Consider the following 20,577-nt stretch of genomic DNA (forward strand, 5'->3'; position numbering starts at 1 on the left):
CAGCTAAAAGCAAGTATCTAGATTTGTTTCATTTCAGCTGTGACCCAGCTTCTGGAACACACAGATTCTGTGATGGTTTGCTTTCAAGGAGGGAAGGATGCTGAAACACTTAATCTAAATGCTAGGATATTTTATGTCACACGGTAAATCTGCCAGCAAGCTACTCTAATTTTTCATCTGGCAATTGTGACCTTCAGAGGTTACAATTCTGACCTCATCCAGAATATGAGGTCATATCCCCTGCCTACTCTCCTCTGGTTTAGCCCCTATGTGGTAAACAAGACTACAGGCAAGGCAATTGTGATGCTTGCTGTCTTCATAAAGGGTGTTGCCATTATGATGCCAGTTCTCTCTCTCTCCATGCTCCATATTCTCTCATTCTCTTCTATTCTCCCTTAGTGGGCTGGGTACAGAGTTAAAGGGGACATGACGTCACCACTTTCAGTCAGGTAGCAGATGATACTCTAAGGGCAATGTTTGCCCTCCTCTTCTGTTGGAAATGCGGATGCCGCCCCTGCTGAGGTGCTTAAGTTTCAAGACCTCACATGCAGCTTCTTCAAATGTCATCTATGAGGTCACAAAATTTCATGTACTCAGCATCTTTTGCATCGGTCCTTTAACAAGTATCACAACCTGTGAAAACTCCAGTTTTCTCTACAACTGTTTTATGTTAACTAGAATTCAACTCTATTTGTCTACTCCTGGCAAATATTTCATGCTTGAGCAACCAGATTAACTGTAAAACAAGACAACAGTTTATTTTAATCATTCACAGCAGCTTTGATGCACACTGTGAAAACCTGAATGAATAAGATATTTAGAGGCCAATGTACTTAAGTGCATTGGCAGTTCAGCAGATGGTAACGTATGCATGTAAATGCAGATGGTATCGCAAAATTGTAACATAACTCTCCAATGAAAATCTTTGCATTAAATGTATCTATGATGTATTTTGCACTTTTAATGTGCATATTTTTGTGGCTTCACTAAAATGTAATGTGTTATTTTATATATTTTTACATCTAATTGTTTCACTGGCATAGATTTCGCATTATTTATTTTTCTGTACCGATATTTGATTCAAAATATCACACCGGTTTACATATAGCAGGATGTCTAAAGGCAAGCTTTTTGGTGACATGATACAGTATAACAGATTAACCAAGTAAATATAAAGAAATACTTGCTTTACATAATAACTTTACTAAAAAGTAAATATATTCTGAATTTAGCTATGTACAGTGGCAGAGGGGGGAACTGGCTGTGCCAAGGGAGGGAGACAGGGAGCCAGGGATTAATTTTATGGAGGGAAATTAACTCTATTGAAAGCTAGTTTATGTGCATTAACCATGCTAAAATACTGTAACCACTTGCAAACAAACAATGCAAGTGTTTGTTTACTGTTTCTTGATGAATTGCAACTTATTACATTTGTAAAACAGAGTGATATACATAAATGTAAATATTAATATAAAAAGCAAATTAAATTTTCAGATAAAAATTAACAAATTAAAACAAAATAAGACAAAAAACAAAAATGAAGCAAAACAAAATAAAACAATAAAATGAAGCATAAAATCATATTTAAGTATGAAAAAAAACATGGAATTAAACTGACATGGAATTAAGATGTGGATAAGCTTGCAGAAAGAAATGGGTCTTAAGGACCTTTCTAAATTTCAGATAGTCCCTCCTCAAGGCAGATATTAAGCGGTAATGAATTCCATAAACAAGGAGATAAAAAAGTAAAACAGGTTTCCCTGTATCTCTGAGAGTATATTTCTCTAACAGAAGGTACCACTAAGACCTCCTGCTGGGAGGAGTGCAACACACTTGAAGGCAAATAAGGAAAGATTAAAGAAGAGAGAGATAAAAGTGTGCCCCAAAACAAAACTTTTAAAGTTAGTAATCCAATTTAAAATTGAATGCATAGAGACACTGGGAGTCAATGTAGCTCAACCAGGAAGGAGGTAACATGGTCGAATTTGGACTTTCCAAAAAGCACTGTTCTATACTGTTTGAATTCATTTAGTCTGCACAGTAGAGAGACTACGTAATAGTGCATTACAATAGTCTAACCTGGAGAGAACAAGTGAATAGGTCAAGGTTTTAAGATCAGCACAATCCAGAAAAGATTGAAGACTACATATAAACCTCAGGAAAAAATAAGAAGTCTGCAAAATACTGGAAATGTGATGAGAAAATCTAAGTTGATGATCAAAGGTTACACCCAAGGTGGTTACCATATTCTTTACTGGTATGTCACAACCTGCCATTGTGGGTGTAGGGAGAGGATCAGTGGTAGATGTAAGAGTAAACCAAACTGCTTCTGACTTTTAAGAGTTGCTTTAAGCTTAAAAGATTTTTAACCAATCTGAGACTTTAGTTAAACAAGTTTTGAAATCTGATGGTGTGAGAGGAAACTGGATTACAGCTAGCAACTATCTGTATATCATCTGCATAACAGCAGCCTGAAAAACCTAGGCAAGAGGAACAAGAAATAAATTGAAGAGAAAAGGGAAGAGTATGGAACCTTGAGGCACACCATTAAGTAGGGGTGCAGGGGGAAAGGCTTCAGAGTTCCATCTAACACTGCAAGTGTGATGTTCAAGAAAAGCTTTGACCCACAGTAGTGACGTCTCTCTACTGCCGCAGTCAAATAGTCGATTAAGCTGGAGTTGGTGGTCAACTGCCGCACATAAATCTAGTCAGATGAGGAAAGCAGCATTACCTGTATCTAAAAACATAGTCCAAACTCAATAAGCAGGGAAGTAAGTGCAGTCTCGGTACTGTGTCCCTTTTTATATCCAGACTGCTTAGTTTGTAAAACCATAATGTTTAATATGCCCTAGTACAGTGGTTTCCACTTTCATCCCTCAGGTTTTCAGACTATCCCTAAACAAATTGCATGAGATAGATTTGTATACAGTTCAGGCAAACAGGCTGAGGCAATATCGTGTGTGTGCCTTAACGCACCGATCCACCTCTCCTGGGCACCTGATTTAATATATAAATCGGGTGCTGTGGTAAAAAGGAGGCGCTAGGTGAAATTCTGCGCCTTTAGCGCTTCCTTGGCAATGAGCGCCCAGGAGGAATGTAGGTCAGGTTAGGAAAATGGATGCTCAGTTTTATGAGTGTCCGTTTTCCTAACCTGTGCACAGCCACGGATTAGGGAAATGGATGCTCCTTAATTGAGCATCCCTTTTCCTAATCTGATCCCCAGCACCCTTTTTTTTCCCTTCTATTTCGGTTCCTCTGACTTAATAATGCAATATTTATTTATTTATAATCTTATATTCCACAACTTCCAGACATCTGTTTGGTGTGGACTACATAAAAACATTCATAAAAAATGATAAACAGTATGACATAAAAATAAATCAGGCTACATCTTACAAATATATTAAAACGTGAATTGCCAACTCATACAAATGCCTCAAGAAACAACATCGCCTTTACAGCTTTTCTAAAAAAAGTTTAAAATCCTGTTGCTGTTTGAGGGTAACCCGGAGTTTGTTCCAATCTAGTGCAGCCACCGAGGAGAATTTGTGCCTCCTGGTATGAACCAGCCTAAATTTCTTGACTGAGTTGGTCGCTAGAAGCTGGGGGGTGTACCATTCAAGGTGGGTTTTCAAATTACATGAGGGAGTGAGTTTCAATAGTTTGAAAACAATGGTAATTATCCTAAACCTACTTCTCCATTTAACTGGAAGCAAATGCAGATCTTTCAGAACTGGCATTATATGTTCTCTTCGTGACCACCTTGATACAACTCGGGCAGAAGCATTTTGTACCAATTGTAACACATGTATCAGTTTATCCGGGAGGCCAGTATACAGGGAAGCACAATAACCTAGGTGACACAACCATCCGGAAAAACGATGCAGGTAGCAACATTTTCAATGGGCAAACTAGCTTAAGTTTGTAAAAGGCGGTCCTAGCAACATATGAAATTTGTTGCTTCAAAGTAAGTTCCGAGTCTAGAAAAACACCCAGCGTCCTAATTTCAGATTGAATTGGCAGAGAGGAATTTGGAAATCCAGACCTCCTTTAGCCTTGCCCATCCCAAGAACTTGAGTTTTCTTCATGGTAAGGAATAAGCGGTGAGCAAGTAACTATTTTTGAAGGAGTCTAATGACCTCTTGTAGTCTGGCTTCAGGAACATCCCCATCAGAACTACAAGGGAGAAAGAACTGGATATCATCGGCATATATAAAATATTTAATATTAAGTCAGAAGATCCGAAAAAAGGAACAGAAATGCAGTATTTTATTTTCTGCTTTTCTGTATTTTTTGGGGGGGGGGGGGGCTGCTCAAGAATTAACGCCTGCTCAGGGCAGGTGTTAATTTTTGCAGGTTAAAATGTGCGCATTTTTTTTTAGTTAGAGGGAAATAGCTAATAGCCTCAACAACTTGAATTTACATGTGATGAGCGCTATTATCTATGCACTCGACTGGACACACTAACCCCCGTTTTGCATCGGGGATTATGGATGCACGTCCAAAACACTTGTCCAATCGTGTGTTGATCCCAAAAAGCAAGAAGGCAGGCGATCTAAAAAAGCTGTTAGGAAAACAAAAGGATTAGGTGCCAAGGTCTTTTTCAATTCTTTATTGAAATGGAGACGTGTCTAAAATAATACAGCCCGACTCTGGCCAAGTTTTGCCACCCTCATGGGCTTGGATATATATGTTTTGGACTCAGGTTAGCTGATCAAGCTGTTGGCTTGTATATCAATATTGTTTGTACAAACATAATCCGCAATGTAAATCATATTTTTGTTTATATGATTCATATATTGGCTCCAAGCTGAATAAATCTTTATTTACCTCGCACTTCAATATTCAGAAAAGATTCAATGCTATTGCAGATTATGTTTGTACAAACAATATTGATATACAAGCTGGGATTTTCAAAAACTTGGATTTTCAAAAGCATGCACATAAATTCGCTCCATAGAACTGCATGCACCAAATAGCGGTGTAAGTGTGTATGTGCATAGTTTTGACCGAATAATTTTCAAAGTGGATTTATGCATACATTTAGGTACACATTTGCCTACTTACTTACGTGCAGTTACAAAATTAACCCCATAAAGTATGAACTAGTATTCTTTCCTTCAGGTCCTATAGAACTAGAAATCCAGATACAACCACAATCACGTCCGGGAGTATTAAAAAACAGCCGTAAGATAACGCTTCCATTCCCAGAAGGAACAAATAATTTTACAATGAAGTTCTTTTATCCTTAGTTTGGTGGTTGATGGATGCTGTTAATTCCTGGCCAAGCCCATCAGGAGGCCTCGGGCTTCTGCCAGGCTCAGAGACCCGAAGTCATCAACACATTTCCATAACGAGCCACGGTCTCCTTCTAGGAATAAACAGTGCCTATAACCGCTGGCAGCGAACCACAAGGCACATTTCAACCAAGGACTGCTTTACCCGCCCTATGCCGGCACAGTGCCGGGAAGCTCTTCGGGGAAGGGACTCTCACCACCGCGACCCGTCCGAGCCCGCCGTACCTGCTGGATCTCCAGCTCCTTCTCCAGCTGCTCTTCGCCGGCCAACCGGGCAGGGAAGGCGCTGTGCGGGAGCAGCACGGTGTCCCGGAACTTGCCCGGCTCCTCCTGGCTGCTGTTGCTGGCGGGGCCCGTGGAGATGCGCGCCACACCGAGGCCCCGGCAGTGCCGCCGCAAAGCCCCTGCCGCCCAAGGCCGCGGCCGCAGAGCTGACAGCATCGCGGATGAGAGGTCAGCTCCAACTTCAACCTGGGCACTGAGACCCAGAGCCAACGCGCACGCGCCGCGGCGCGAGCCACGGACCAGCAGTAAAGAAACACTTCTCTCCGCGCATGCGTAGTCTCTGTCACGTCCCTTCACCCCGGCGGCGAAGGCATTCGTACTCCATGGTTACGGGCCGCTGGCCGGGACATGCCACACCAAAAGAATACGCTTTCTATGTTGCCTGCTCTCAGTACTTGCTGTGAATTTCAAGCACGGTCTGTTGGACACTGCACTCTAGAGAACATTCGCTACAAATCCTCCAGAAAGAGGAAACTGGGATGTTTATATTTCGTAGCAATAGTTTCCCCCTGTGCGCTTGGTGCAGATTGTGAATACTTGGCCATGAGGCGTTTCTAGGACCCGGGAGAGAGGGGAGTGAGGAGGTGGGGCGGTGACGTCAGAGCCCGGCGGCGGAGTTCTTTATAGGTCCTTCCCTGACAATCGGAAGGCTGCTGTGAAGTGGTGCTGCTAGTTCGCTTCTTGTCTACTGGAGTTGCTGTTTCCGAGCCTGTGTATTCTGCTCTTTGTTAGGAACTTCAGATTCGCTCTTGGTGAATAACTGTTACTTCTTAAATTGTTTGGTTAGCATTGCATCTAATTCGTATGATAGAAAATGTAAATAGTTGTAAATAAGAATCACTTTCTTTCTAGTCTTACTAATTGCTGCCTGCCTAGTGTTCTGTCACAGGTCTTGTGCTATCTGTGATCACTGCTCTCTACATTAATGGTGGGGGTGGAAGGGAAATAGAACCATGAGCTAAGAGAAACAGATAAGTATGAGAGAAAAAAAAATGTGTGAGGCTTGCTGGGCAGACTGGATGGGCCGTTTGGTCTTCTTCTGCCGTCATTTCTATGTTAGCATTTTTCTTGCTATTCATGTGTCTATCCCATCAGTTATGTTACTGTTTTGGCACCTGTCACTCCCACTAGTTTGTGTGGCATTGGGAGAGATTTGCCGATTAACTGGTGTAAAGGTAATGTAGTAGATGATGGTAGAAAAAGACCAATTGACGTAACTGGCCTGCAGATAGGAGGAGGTGTTCATTTCTTAGGTTGCCTCAGTTATAATCCTCTGTAATAAAAAATCTAAATCGCTGTAGGACAAATCTGTTCTAAAGCACCTGTATGTGGACTGAACTGTTCTGAGTAACATTCACGCTTATTTGTTAGATGCAGATCATGTCATTTTCAGTGATCGGTAGCATCTAATATGGTATAGTTTGTTCCTGCAATGCATTTTCATTAAGAATATTTTTTTTTTTAATTGATACTTAGGAAGATTTACAAGAGCAGATTTTCATCTTGATTGTTCATTTTATAATTCTTATGTGATGAGTCGTGACAACTAGGATGGTTTATGCAGCAATTTAGCTGCTTTCATCTATAAGGCTAAAATTGTTGGTAGTTTGGTGTTAAAAGGGGCTGATGTATATTGTCTATGCACTTTCCATTTTGTATACATGGTAATGGAAGAGCACTGCTCTGCGGTGGGTGTCTTGATTCCTTCTTAGTGTTTGGTCACTGTATAGCAGCTTCAAATGTAGAGTAGAGAGGAAGATCAACATTATCCTATCAGAAATACTTGCAAGCACTGTTGTAAATCTAAACTTGCTGTAACTTGTTTCGAGTTGTGTTTTTTTTGTTGGAAAAGCATGTAATAAATGATGATTACATGATACTGTGGAATTAATTGAAATATGAGACCATGAGTGCCCCAGGGATCTATTCTGGGACCACTGCTTTTTAATGTATTTTATAAATGACCTGGAAATGGGAACAAGTGAGGTGATCAAATTTGCCAATGATACAAAATTATTTAAAGTTGTTAAATCACAAAAGGATTGTGGGGAAACTGCAAGAGGACCTTGCAAAACTGGGAGACTGGGCATGCAAATGGAAAATTTAAATTAAATGTGGACAAGTGTGAAGTGATGCACTTAGGGAAGAGTATCCCAAATTATAGCTACACAATGTAAGATTTCACATTAGGAGTCAACATTCAGGCATCATTGTTAATATTTAAAATCTTCTGCTCAGTGTGCAACAGCAGCCAAGAAAGCAAATAAAATCCTGGAGCTTATTAGGAAAGGAATGGCGAATATATTAATTCCTCTGTATTGCTCCATGGTGCAACTTCATCTTTAGTATTGGGTGCAGTTCTGGTCACCACATCTCAAAAAAGATATAGCAGAATTAGAAAAGGTCCAAAGAAGGGAAACCAAAATGATAAAGGGGATCGAATGATTCCCCTATGAGGAAAGGCTAACGAAGTTAGGACTCTTCAGCTTGGACAGGAAACGGCTGAGGGGAGATATGATAGAGGTTTATGGAAGGAGTAAATGTTAATTAGTTGTTTACTCTTTCAAAAAGTACAAAGACCAGGGGACATACAATGAATAATACATTTAAAACTAATAAGAAAAAATATTTTTTTACTTAATAAATAATTAAGCTCTGGAATTTGTTGCTGGAGGATGTGGTGAAAGCTATTAGTGTAGCTGCATTTAAAAACAGTTTGGGCAAATTCCTGGTGGGAACGTTCATAAACCATTATTTAGGTATCCACTGCTTATTTTTGGGATAAAGAACTTGGAATCTATCTACCCCTTGGGATCCTACCAGGTACTTATTATCTGGAATTGCTACTGTTGGCAATAGGATACTGGGCTTGAGGACCCAGTGTGGCAAATCTTATGTTCTTATAGTTTCAAGCAGCAGTACTTCCTAGAAACTAATAAAAAATAAAATACCACTTTTAATTCAGAAGTTTTCTGCATTTGGTAACATGATATTCCTAATCCTCCTGCTAGACCAGTCAAATACTTTAGGGACTTCCCTTCTCTGCAGCTGATGGAGCTAGAGGACACACCTCCATTTCTTTCTTGTAACATCATGTCCACTATATGGTAGGTGCTCCCTTAGACTGTCATCAGTAGTCTCTGTCTCCAACAGGTGCGTAGACTAAGGAGGATTAATCTCTACATAGCTCCCAGAGTCCTGGCAAGACCTAGGTCTGGTGGAGGATTCCTGGCTCCTGGGATAACTGCCCCTCGGCTACGCCTTCCCCCTCCCCCTCCCCCCCCCCCCATGTTAGCCTTGCTCCCAGGGGGGGAGAATAATTTTTTCATAAGAGAAACCCTCCTTATGGGGTAGCGGCCTCAGGTCCAGTCCAAGTTCCCAAAGGGCCTGACTTAGCGACCCGAGCAGGGGGCTTCCTTCCCCCTTCAAGAACTGAAAACCATGGGACCGACCCAATTCCAACTTGAGCCTTCTGCTTCCGTTGTAAAGAAGAAGAGAGGCAGTTTGGTCCTTACCCAGCAGTAACCTCGGTGGCAATGAGTATGCTGTAGAGTGGGGGCAGGAAATTGCGTTAGTGGCAATAGTTGAATGCCCTAGGGTCCTCATGGTGCCTCTCCACCTCACAGCTTCATCAGCAGGAGCTGGGCAGTAACCAGTTGCATCGCTGCCTTGCAGCGAGTTCACTATAGCTGGAACCACGGCAGCTGCCAGAACAGGATGGCTGTTCCCAGGGAGTGGTATCTAGGTGAGGTGTTGTGATTCCTGCCGAGGTAGCCCTCGGCCAGGACCCCCTACCTCCTTCAGTGCTCCGGAGCGGGGCCTTCTCTCAGTGCGGCAGACGGGGCGCAGACCGCGGCATAATTTCCTTGGCGTCCTTGTTACAGCGTCGGGGAGAGCGCGGCAGGTCCTGCCTCTTAAAGGGGCCACAGCGTGTGGTCCAGGCTGGCCCCGGAAGATGACGTCAGCACCCAGGGAGATTTAAACCTCTCCCTGGGACCTAGCAGATGCCTTTGCAGCAAGGTTCCTGAGTAGCTGTCTGGTGCTTCTCTGCTGTGCCTGCCTTGACCCTGCCTGGACCTGGACTCTGTTTTGCCTGCCGCCTGCCTTGACCCTGCTTGGACTTAGTTTCTGCTTACTGACCACTTGTCTGGACACCACCCTAGACTATCCTGCTCCACCTTCCGGAGAGGAGTTCATCAGGACCCTGCCTGAGTGAGTACCCTCCGGACTAAGGGTCCACAGTAGAACTAAACAGAACATGAGGCACAAAGAGAATGCCTTCTAGTCTTACCAAGAACAAGGTGTTGAACCAAAAGGGTGCCTGGCTCTATTTGCCCATTGTTCGACAGGGATACTGGACAGCAGAATCAGGAGGACCAAACCTCCCTGCCTCTGCAGGATCAGGGGGAAGTAGAAAGCCCCCAGAGCAAGCAGATTGAGGCCCTGCTGATGCAGGAAATTGGGCAGAGGGATCTCCCTAGGGGGCTTCTATTTCAGGCCCACCATCAGTTGCCTCTTCAGAAGGCAAGGGAGGTAAAGTGAAGATAAAGGGAGCATTTGCATCCCTAGATCTGCATGGCGAAGCCTTCCCCCACCCCACCGCCCCCATGGGCCTTCTCAACAGATTTCATAATCTTGATGCATCAAGCCTATTTGGCTGTACAAAGACCAGGAGGGGCACCCCTTCCAGCTATACCTGGGCCTTCTTATACACAAGAAGTCAGGGAAATGGCCCTAAACAGGCCTAGAGTGGACCTAGAGGATTCAGGTTAATCAATAAGAACACCAACACAGGGCCAGGTTCAGATCTCTTTGCCCATACAGTCACCCAAGAAGAGGACGAGTGTTCCTCTGAGGAGGAAGGAGACTCCACAATAATCTCTCTTCTGTAGGGAAGAACCTCCCACCCTAATTTCCAACATGTTGGCAGTGCTTTAGCTCTCTGAGCCAAAGGATGAGAATCAACTGGAAGGGGACCTGATACTCCAAGGGATCCAGAAGCTGTCCAAAAATGTCCCTTTTATACCCAGCCCTAAAAGGGATGGTAATGACAGAATGGGAGACCTTCCCAAGGAGGGTTAAAGGGAAGCAGGTTGATGGAGACGTTATTTCCTCTGCCTCAAGAGGCAAAGAACAGCCTACTAAGGGTCCCGAAGATGGACACCTTGGTCTCAGCTGTTACACATAAGATCACTGTTCCAGTGGAAGGTGAGATGGCCCTAAAGGACTATCAGGATAGAAGAATCAAGGCAACCTTGAAATAGGCATTTTTGACCAATGCAATGGCCTTGTAGGCCTCTGTTTGTGGAGGTTATGTAACCCTGGCAGTAATGCTTTGGATACAACTCAGAAAAATAAGAAATTGCCATACTTGGTCAGATCGAGGGTCCATCAAGCTGAGCATCCTGTTTCCAACAGTGGCCAATCCAGGTTACAAGTACCTGGCAAGTACCCAAACATTAAATAGATTCCATTCTACTAATGCTAGCAAAATCAGTGGCTATTCCCTATCCATTAATAGCAGTTAATGGACTTCTTCTCCAGGAACTCATCCAAACCTATTTTTAACCCAGCTACACTAACTGTCCTAAACACATCCTCCGGCAATGAATTCCAGAGGTTAATTGTGCATTTAGTGAAAAAGAGAGAGTCGGGATGGCTTCCTTCAGACACCCTCTACAACCTCATTAGGATGTTGTCCCGGGCAATAGCGTCAAGGATAACAGCAAGAAGGCAGTCGTGGCTGCAGATTTGGGCAGCAGACTCAGTCTCAAAAAAGTGCCTATGTAAGTTACCATTTAAAGGGGGACTCCTCTTTGGTGAGAACTTAGAGAAGCTTTTTAAGGATCTCGGGGAATCCAAGCCCCAGAGACTACCAGAAGACAGATCCTGGGCAAGTGCCTGAGGCCCGAGGATTTTAGGAAGTATTGCAGATTCAAAATTGGCAAGTATGGTCTGCAGAAGGCTGGAAGGACAAAACCCCAGCCCTATCATGCAGGTAGAAATCGTAGGAGCGATTTTCCCCTAGGGCAGCAGGTCTCAGCCACCCATCCCAATGTCAGACCAGGAGTCTATCCAGGGGTGACACCAGTAGTAGACCCTGATCACCTCAGACTAAGGAGTCCTGGAGGTCAATGGCAGGGGATATGCCCCAATCCTGATTTCATCAGTCCCACAGCTCCTTTTAGTCTCCCCAATCTCTTCCCCAGAAAAGAGGGAGGCAATAACTGCCTCGCTAATCAAGCTACAAAGCTTTTGAGCCATAGTGCCAGACCCCAAAGGGACATACTCCACTGACTTCATGGTTCCCAAAAAGGATAGGTCTTTTTGCCCAGTACTGGACCCGAAAGGAGTCAAATGTTTGAAGGTTCCCCATTTACATATAGAAAGTTTGCGTTTGGTGATTACGTTGGTAAGGAGAGAAGAGTTTCTAAATTCAAACTGTCTGACTAAGGCATACTTCTGTATCCCCATAAGTCTTCTCAGAAGCTATTGTGCTTCTGTGTACTAGGCAAACACTATCACAACCGCCCCAAGAGCCTTCACCAAAATAATGGCAGTGGTAGCAGCGGCTCTGCACAAACCAGGGATAGTGGTCCACCCCTAACTGGATGACTGGTTTATGAGGGCTAAATCCCTACAGGAGATTGAGCAGGCCACAGCAAAGATGGTCCTTTTTTATGGAGCACTTAGGGTGGATAATAAACCACACAAAGAGCAACCCCGGGCCTTCTTCTCAATCCCATGAATTCCTAGGGGCCCAGTTCAATACAAAGGAAGGCTTGGGTGTACCTTATATCAACGAGAATAGGAAAGCTGATCTCACAGGTGAGAAACTTCCAGGAGCAAGCAGCTCCCAAGGTTTGGGACTACCTATATCTTCTTGGGTTGATAGCAGCCACTCTGGATTTTGTTCCTTTAGGCCAAGGCCTAAGAACTTGCCACCCTAGGTCAGACCAAGGGTCCATCAAGCCCAGCATCCTGTGTTCAACAGTGGCCAATCCAAGTACCTGGCAAGTACCCAAACATTAAATAGATCCCAAGCTACTATTCCTTAATGATTTTAATAGCAGTTCATGGACTTCTCATCTAGGAACTTATCCAAACCTTTTTTTAAACCCAGTTACAGTAACTATTATAACCACATCCTCTGGCAATGAATTCCAGAGCTTAACTATGCATTGAGTGAAAGAATTTATTCCGATTTGTTTTAAATGAGCTGCTTGCTAACTTCATGGAGTACCCCTTAGTCTGAGAGAGTAAATAACTGATTTTACATTTACCTGTTCAAGTCCTCTTATGATTTTGCAGACCTCTATCATATCCCCCATCAGCCACCTCTTCTCCAAGCTGAAGAGCCTTAACCTCTTTAGCCTTTCCTCATAGGGAAGCCGTTCCATGCCCTTGATCATTTTGGTCGCCCTTCTCTGTACTTTCTCCAGTGCTACATCTTTTTTGAAATGTGGTGACCAGAATTGCACGCAGTATTCAAGGTACGGTCTCACCATGGAGTGATAGAGGCATTATGACATCCACAGTTTTATTTGCCATTCCCTGCTTAAGCATATTGAGCCGACGATTTCAATGTATTATCCATTATGATGCCTAGATCTCTTTCCTGGGTGGTAACTCCTAATATGGAACCTAACACTGTGTAACTATAGCAAGGGCTATTTTTCCCTGTATGCATCACTTTGCACTTGTCCACATCATTTGACATTTGGATGCCCAATCTTCCAGCCTTACAAGGTCCTCCTGCAGTTTATCACAATCTGATTGAAATTTTAAATACGCTCCATAATTTTGTGTCATCCGTACATTTGATCATCTCACTTGTCATACCCCTTTCCAGATCATTTATAAATATATTAAAAACCATTGGTCCAAGTACAGATCCCTGAGGCACTCCACTGTTTTACCTTTTTCCACTGTGGAAACAGACCATTTAATCCTACTCTCGGTTTCTTGTCTTGTAACCAGCTTGCAATCCACAAAAGGACATTGCCTCCTATCCCATGACCTTTTACTTTTCTTAGAAGCCTCTCATGAAGGACTTTGTCAAACACCTTCTGAAAATCCAAATACACCACATCCACCGGTTCACCTTTGTCCACATGTTTATTCACCTCTTCAAAAAATATGGTAGATTTGTGAGGCACAACTTCCCTTAGGTAAATCCATGCTGGCTGTGTCCCATTAAACCATGTCTTTCTAAATGTTCTGTAATGTTTATTCTTTATAACAGTTTCCACGATTTTTCCTGGTACTGAAATCAAGCTTACCGGTCTATAGTTTTCCCGGATCACCCCTAGAGCCCTTTTTAAATATCAGGATTACATTGATCACCTTCCTGTCTTCAGGTACAATGCATGATTTTAATGATTAGGTTACAAATTAATTGAACTAGGTCTGAAATTTTCATTTTTGAGGTCTTTCATAACCCTACAAAATAACCTGGGATTTTTTTTTCTGCATTTATTACAGCTCAAACTGCATAGAACTGCTAAGAGACCCAGTTCAGAGGGAGTCTTTGTCCAGTCCTCGTATTTGAACTTGTGTCCCAATGCATTAGGGGTAGTTGTAATCCCCTGTTACAGTGGGCCTATCCTATCCAGATAGCCCTCCAACTTCTCAAAGAGAATGCAGTTTGATCCTCTTTTTATAACTATAACAGACGCCAGCAGCTTCGGCTGGGGCACCAGGGCCAGATGGCACAAGGGCAGTGGATAGGAAGAGAGAAAAACTGGGCAGCAAACAGATTGGAATTAAGAGCTATCGGGGAAACCCTAGTAGCCTCCCTGCCCTTGATACAGGAAAAGCCAGTGAGAATCCTGTCAGACAATGCGACAGCAGTCTCATACACGAGCAAGCAGGAGAAACTCAGTGTCTCACTAGCAAGCAATGCAGCCACAATTTGGGGGTGGGTAGAGCAGAACCTGTCCCTATTATGAGCAATGCAAATTGCATGAGTACACAGTGCACAGGCAGATTTCCCGAGTGGGAACAAACTGGACCCGAGAGCATGGGAATTCAGCTAGGAGGCGTTCTGATTATGAACATTTGGGCAGCCAGTGATGGATCTTATGGTGTCATGATGCAAAACCAAGGCAAGCAGGTTCTTCAATCAGTGGAGAGAGCCTGGATCCAGTGGCATAGATGCCATAATAAGGCCATGGCCACAAGAAGAGCCCCTGTATGTATTCCACTGTAGCCATTGATAGGCAGAACATTGAAGAGAAATCCACCCAACATTAGTAATCTTGGTGGCAGCAGACTGGCTGAGGCTGCTAGTCAGTGCCCCACTGTGTCTCCCAGGTGAATGTGGCCTCCTGCAACAAGGTCCCATGCTCCTGGAACACCCGGCTCCATTTTGTCTTACAGCAGGGCCCTTGAAATGACTCATTTACGCAGGAAGGGATATTTGCCCCAGACATTTTGATAATGCTGAAATCATGAAAATTATCAACCTCAGGAGCTCACATTCAGATATGGCATTTATTTGAAGGCTTCTGCCACCAGCACAAAGTGTGTCCTTGGAAGGCATGCATAATAGATTTCATTCAGCAAGGTCTAGACAAGGGTTTAGCCCTCAACTTCCTCAGAGTGCAAATAGCAGCCATCTCATGTTACAGAGGCCCAGTCAAGGGGCAAAATATATCAAGCTCCCCTTTCACCTGCTCTTCCCACAATAGGATATCAACCTAGTCTTCAATGTCTTGACAGGATTGCCCTTAGAACCACTGAGACAAATGTTCCTGGAGGACCTGTCCCAGAAGATGGCCTTCTTGGTAATAGTTCGTTCAGCCAGGAGAATTTCAGAAGTACAAGCACTTTTATGCAGGGATCTATATCTAACCTATATCTATATCAGAAACAATATCCAAGCATCTGAGCTACAAGGAAGTTGGGGCAAGGAAGAAGCACTATGGGTAGACCTAAAAACAGATGATGGAGCATCAATTTATATTGGAGTGGTTTACAGGCCCCCGAACCAAAAGGAAGAGCTGGACAGAGACCTGGTTGAAGACATCCATAAGATAGGTAAGAAGGGAGAAGTGGTGATCGTGGGTGACTTTAATATGCCAGATGTAGACTGGAAAATCCCATCTGCAGAATCTAAAAATAGTAGAGCAATAGTGGATGCCATGCAAGTAGCTTTGTTCAAACAAATGGTATTAGAACCCACGAGAGAAGGAAATATACTCGACTTAGTGCTCACTAATGCAGATAATGTCTCTGATGTCGAGGTGGGCACCCACCTCAGCACCAGTGATCATCAAACAATATGGTTTAATATCACTAAAAGAATAGGGAAAAGAACCACAAAGACCCGAGTTTTACAATTCAAAAACACAGACTTTGAGGAAATGGGGAAGTACCTAGAGGAAGAACTAAATGGATGGGAGAATGAGAGAGATGTGGATCAGCAGTGGATCAATCTAAAAGGAGCAATCACCAAGGCAACTACTCTTTATGTTAGAAATGTAAAGAAAAGCAAAAGGAAAATGAAACCTATCTGGTTCTCAAACGAGGTGGCTGACAAAATTAAAGCTAAAAGAACAGCATTCAAAAAATATAAAAGATCCCAAAGGGAGGAGCACAAAGAAGAATATTTGATTCAACTGAGGGAGACGAAGAAATTAATCAAGTTGGCAAAAAGTCAAGCGGAAGAGAGGATTGCCAAGGAGATAAAAAATGGTGACAAAACATTTTTCAGATACATCAGCGAAAAGAGAAAAGTCCATAGTGGTATAGTGAAATTGAAAGGTGGAAATGATCAATGTGTGGAGAGAGACGAAGAAATGGCAGAAATATTAAATGAATACTTCAGCTCTGTATTCACTAAAGAAGACCCTGGAGAAGGACCATTTCTACACAAGAAGCTGGAGGGTAGTGGAATAGATGAAAATCATTTTACAGTAGAAAATGTATGGGAAGAGCTAAAGAATCTGAAAGTGGACAAAGCCATGGGGCCTGATGGGATTCATCCAAGGATTCTGAGGGAGCTCAGAGATGTGCTGGCGGGTCCGCTGTGTGACCTGTTCAATAGATCCCTAGAAACGGGAGTGGTGCCGAGTGATTGGAGAAGAGCGGTGGTGGTCCCGCTTCACAAGAGTGGGAACAGAGAAGAGGCTGGTAACTACAGACCGGTTAGCCTCACTTCGGTGGTGGGAAAAGTAATGGAGTCACTGTTGAAAGAGAGAATAGTGAAATATCTACAGTCCGGAGAATTGATGGACCAGAGGCAGCATGGATTCACCAGGGGAAGATCCTGTCAGACAAATCTGATTGACTTTTTCGACTGGGTAACCAAGGAATTGGATCAAGGAAGAGCGCTAGATGTCATCTACTTGGATTTCAGCAAAGCTTTTGATACGGTTCCGCACAGGAGACTGGTGAATAAAACAAAAAGCTTGGGAGTGAGTGCCGAAGTGGTGACCTGGATTGCAAACTGGTTGACGGACAGAAGACAATGCGTGATGGTAAATGGAACTTTCTCTGAAGAGAGAGCGGTTTTAAGTGGTGTACCGCAAGGATCGGTGTTGGGACCGGTCCTGTTCAATATCTTTGTGAGCGACATTGCGGACGGGATAGAAGGTAAGGTTTGTCTTTTTGCGGACGACACTAAGATCTGCAACAGAGTGGACACGCCGGAAGGAGTGGAGAGAATGAGACGGGATTTAAGGAAGCTGGAAGAGTGGTCGAAGATATGGCAGCTGAAATTCAATGCCAAGAAGTGCAAAGTCATGCATTTGGGGAGTGGAAATCCGAATGAACTGTATTCGATGGGGGGGGAAAGGCTGATGTGCACGGAGCAGGAGAGAGACCTTGGGGTGATAGTGTCTAATGATATGAAGTCGGCGAAACAATGCGACAAGGCGATTGCAAAAGCCAGAAGAATGCTGGGATGCATAGAGAGAGGAATATCGAGTAAGAAAAGGGAAGTGATAATCCCCTTGTACAGGTCCTTGGTGAGGCCTCACCTGGAGTACTGTGTTCAGTTCTGGAGACCGTATCTACAAAGAGACAAGGACAAGTTGGAGGCGGTACAGAGAAGGGCGACCAGGAAGGTGGAGGGTCTTCATCGGTTGACATACGAGGAGAGATTGAAGAATCTAAATATGTACACCCTGGAGGAAAGGAGGAGCAGGGGTGATATGATTCAAACTTTCAGATACTTGAAAAACTTTAACGATCCAAAGACAATGACAAACCTTTTCCAACAGAAAAAAATCAGCAGAACCAGAGGTCACGAGCTGAGGCTCCAAGGAGGAAGACTAAGAACCAATGTCAGGAAGAATTTCTTCACGGAGAGAGTGGTGGATGCCTGGAATGCCCTTCCGGAGGAAGTGGTGAAGTCCAAAACTGTGAAGCACTTCAAAGGGGCATGGGATAAATATTGTGGATCCATCAGGTCCAGAGGACGCATATAAAGAGCAGGTAGTAAAATACTGCACGGAGCGGCAGTAGCCACAGAGGCATTCACGGAGCGGGATGCCAGTGGCCAGTGGTAGGTGTCCACCTTCATGGAGCGGAAGGATGTAGGGCTGTCATCTCCCAATTAAATAAAAAACAAAAACAAAAAACAAAACAGGGATGGGATCCATCAGGTCTAGAGGACACATATAAAGAGCAGGTAGTAAAATACTGCACGGAGCGGCAGTAGCCACAGAGGCATTCACGGAGCGGGATGCCAGTGGCCAGTGGTAGGTGTCCATATAAAGAGCAGGTAGTAAAATACTGCACAGAGCGGCAGTAGCCACAGAGGCATTCACGGAGCGGGATGCCAGTGGCCAGTGGTAGGTGTCCACCTTCACGGAGCGGAAGGATGGAGGGCTGTCATCTCCCAATTAAATAAATAATAAAAAAACCCAGGGATGGGATCCATCAGTTCTAGAGGACGCATATAAAGAGCAGGTAGTAAAACACTGCATGGAGCGGCAGTAGCCACAGAGGCATTAACGGAGCGGGATGCCAGTGGCCGGTGGTAGGTGTCCACCTTCACAGAGTAGAAGGATGAAGGGCATCCATCTCCCAATTAAAAAAAGAAAAAAAAACAGGGATGGGTTCATGGGCTTATAGGTATTACCAATTATTAGGCTTTTCAATATTTGATGATAGTTAATGTGACTTTCAAGGCATTCTTCACTTTCGGTGCATGTCCGGCATGACTCCTTGCTTCAATGACAGGGGAAAAGAAAAACTGATACTTCACACATTTCCAGCATTGCCCTCTGCTTCATGGCAGAGAGCTATGCTGCCGCTTACCCAACTAATCAAACTTAATATTTCACTTGGAAGCAGCTCCAGCACTGCTCTCTACATTAATGGTGGGGGTGAAAAGGGAATTAGAACATAAGGTTACTAAGAGCCAAGAGAAACAGTTAAGTATGAGAACAAATGTGTGAAGCTTGCTGGGCAGACTGGATGGACCGGTTGGTCTTCTTCTGCCGTCATTTCTATGTTTCTATAACCTTTACTGAAGACACTGTCATCTTGAAACAGGTCCCTTCCTTTCTACCAATGGTAATGTCCCCATTTCATTTGACTCAATCTCCTTGCCAGCAAAACACGCAAAGAGAACCCAAGATTGCACCATCTTGGCCTTGAGATGTGCCCTGTTGAGATATCTGAAACTAACTAATTTGTTAAGGAAGATGGACAGGCTGCTCATGTTTTATATAGAGATGCATGCATAGAAATGATGGCAGAAAAAGACCAATCGGCCCATCTAGTCTGCCCAGCAAGCTCCCACGCTTATTTTCCCATACTTATCTGTTTCACCAACCACCAAGTTCAGGGCCCTTGTTGGTAACTATTTGATTCAAATGTCCTGCCATCGATGCAGAGAGTAATGTTTGTGTTGCATCAAAGGTGAGCATAAGGCTTAATGGTTAAGGGTAGTAACCGCCACATCAAGCAAGTTGCCCCCGAATCTTGTTTACCCAGACTGCACAGATCAATGCCTTGTTAGATGTTGTCTGAATGTAAATCCTCTTTTCCACATTTATTCCTGCCACAAAAGCAGAGAGCAACGCTGTATATGCATTCAAAGTGATGTATCAGGCTTAATTGGTTTAGGGTAGTAACTACCGTAATAAGCAAGCTACCCCCACGCTTATTTGTTTACCCAGATTGTAAGTTCAGTCCTTTGTTGTTGTCTGAATGCAAATCCGCTTTTCCACATTTCCCTTTGCTATTGAAGCAGAGAGCAATGTTGGAATTACATTAACCATGCAAAGGCTTATTGAGTAAGGGTAGAAATCACCAGGTAGTAGCCTCCATTCCAGCAAGCCACCCCCATGGCTCTTCTCTTCATTCCCATCCTCTAGCCTTTATGGATCCACAGTGTTTATCCCATGCCCCTTTGAAATCCTTCACGGTTTTAGTCTTCACTACTTCCTCCGGAAGGGCATTCCAGGCATCCACCACCCTTTCCATGAAGAAATATTTCCTGACATTGGTTCTGAGTCTTCCTCCCTGAAGTTTCAAATCGTGACCCCTAGTTCTACTGATTTTTTTTTTTTTTTTCCCAACGGAAAAGGTTTGTTGTTGAACATGGATCATTAAAACCTTTCAAGTATCTGAAAGTCTATCATATCACCCCTGCTCCTCCTTTCCTCCAGGGTGTACATATTTAGGTTCTTCAATCTCTCCTCATAAGTCATTTTATGAAGACCATCCACCTTTTTGGTTGCCCTTCTCTGGACCGCCTCCATCCTGCCTCTGTCCCTTTGGAGATACGGTCTCCAGAACTGAACACAGTACTCCAGATGAGGCCTCACCAAGGCCCTGTACAAGGGGATCAGCATTTCCTTTCTCTTACTAGATATTCCTCTCTCTATGGAGCCCAGCATTCTTCTGGCTTTAGCTATCGCCTTGTCACATTGTTTCGCTGACTTAAGATCGTTAGACACTATCACCCCAAGGTCTCTCTCCTGCTCCGTGCACATTAGCCCTTCACCCCCTCCATCAAATACAGTTCTTTCGGATT

At 43.7% G+C, this 20,577-nt stretch overlaps 2 protein-coding genes across 4 annotated transcripts in view; one reads left to right on the top strand and one right to left on the bottom strand.

Moving 5' to 3' along the window:
- The window catches only part of IARS2 (isoleucyl-tRNA synthetase 2, mitochondrial), a 165,046-nt gene extending 159,182 nt beyond the window's left edge, over window positions 1-5,864 (bottom strand). The window contains 1 exon segment of the mRNA XM_029593171.1: window positions 5,523-5,864. Within this exon segment, the coding sequence (XP_029449031.1) occupies window positions 5,523-5,738 (216 nt within the window). The 5' untranslated portion in view covers window positions 5,739-5,864.
- Window positions 1-20,577, top strand: part of BPNT1 (3'(2'), 5'-bisphosphate nucleotidase 1) — a 118,972-nt gene that overhangs the window by 49,642 nt on the left and 48,753 nt on the right. The window contains exon 1 of one of the 3 annotated variants that reach the window (XM_029593173.1): window positions 6,180-6,334. The exons of 1 other annotated variant lie outside the window; for it this stretch is intronic. The gene's annotated coding sequence lies outside the window, so the exon portion shown is untranslated. Of the gene's footprint in view, window positions 1-6,179; window positions 6,365-20,577 lie in introns of those variants that run through there. One more of the 3 variants, XM_029593175.1, reaches the window with a different exon arrangement.

Source organism: Rhinatrema bivittatum, chromosome 3 (assembly GCF_901001135.1).
Source record: "Rhinatrema bivittatum chromosome 3, aRhiBiv1.1, whole genome shotgun sequence".
NCBI classification, from domain to species: Eukaryota; Metazoa; Chordata; class Amphibia; order Gymnophiona; family Rhinatrematidae; genus Rhinatrema; species Rhinatrema bivittatum.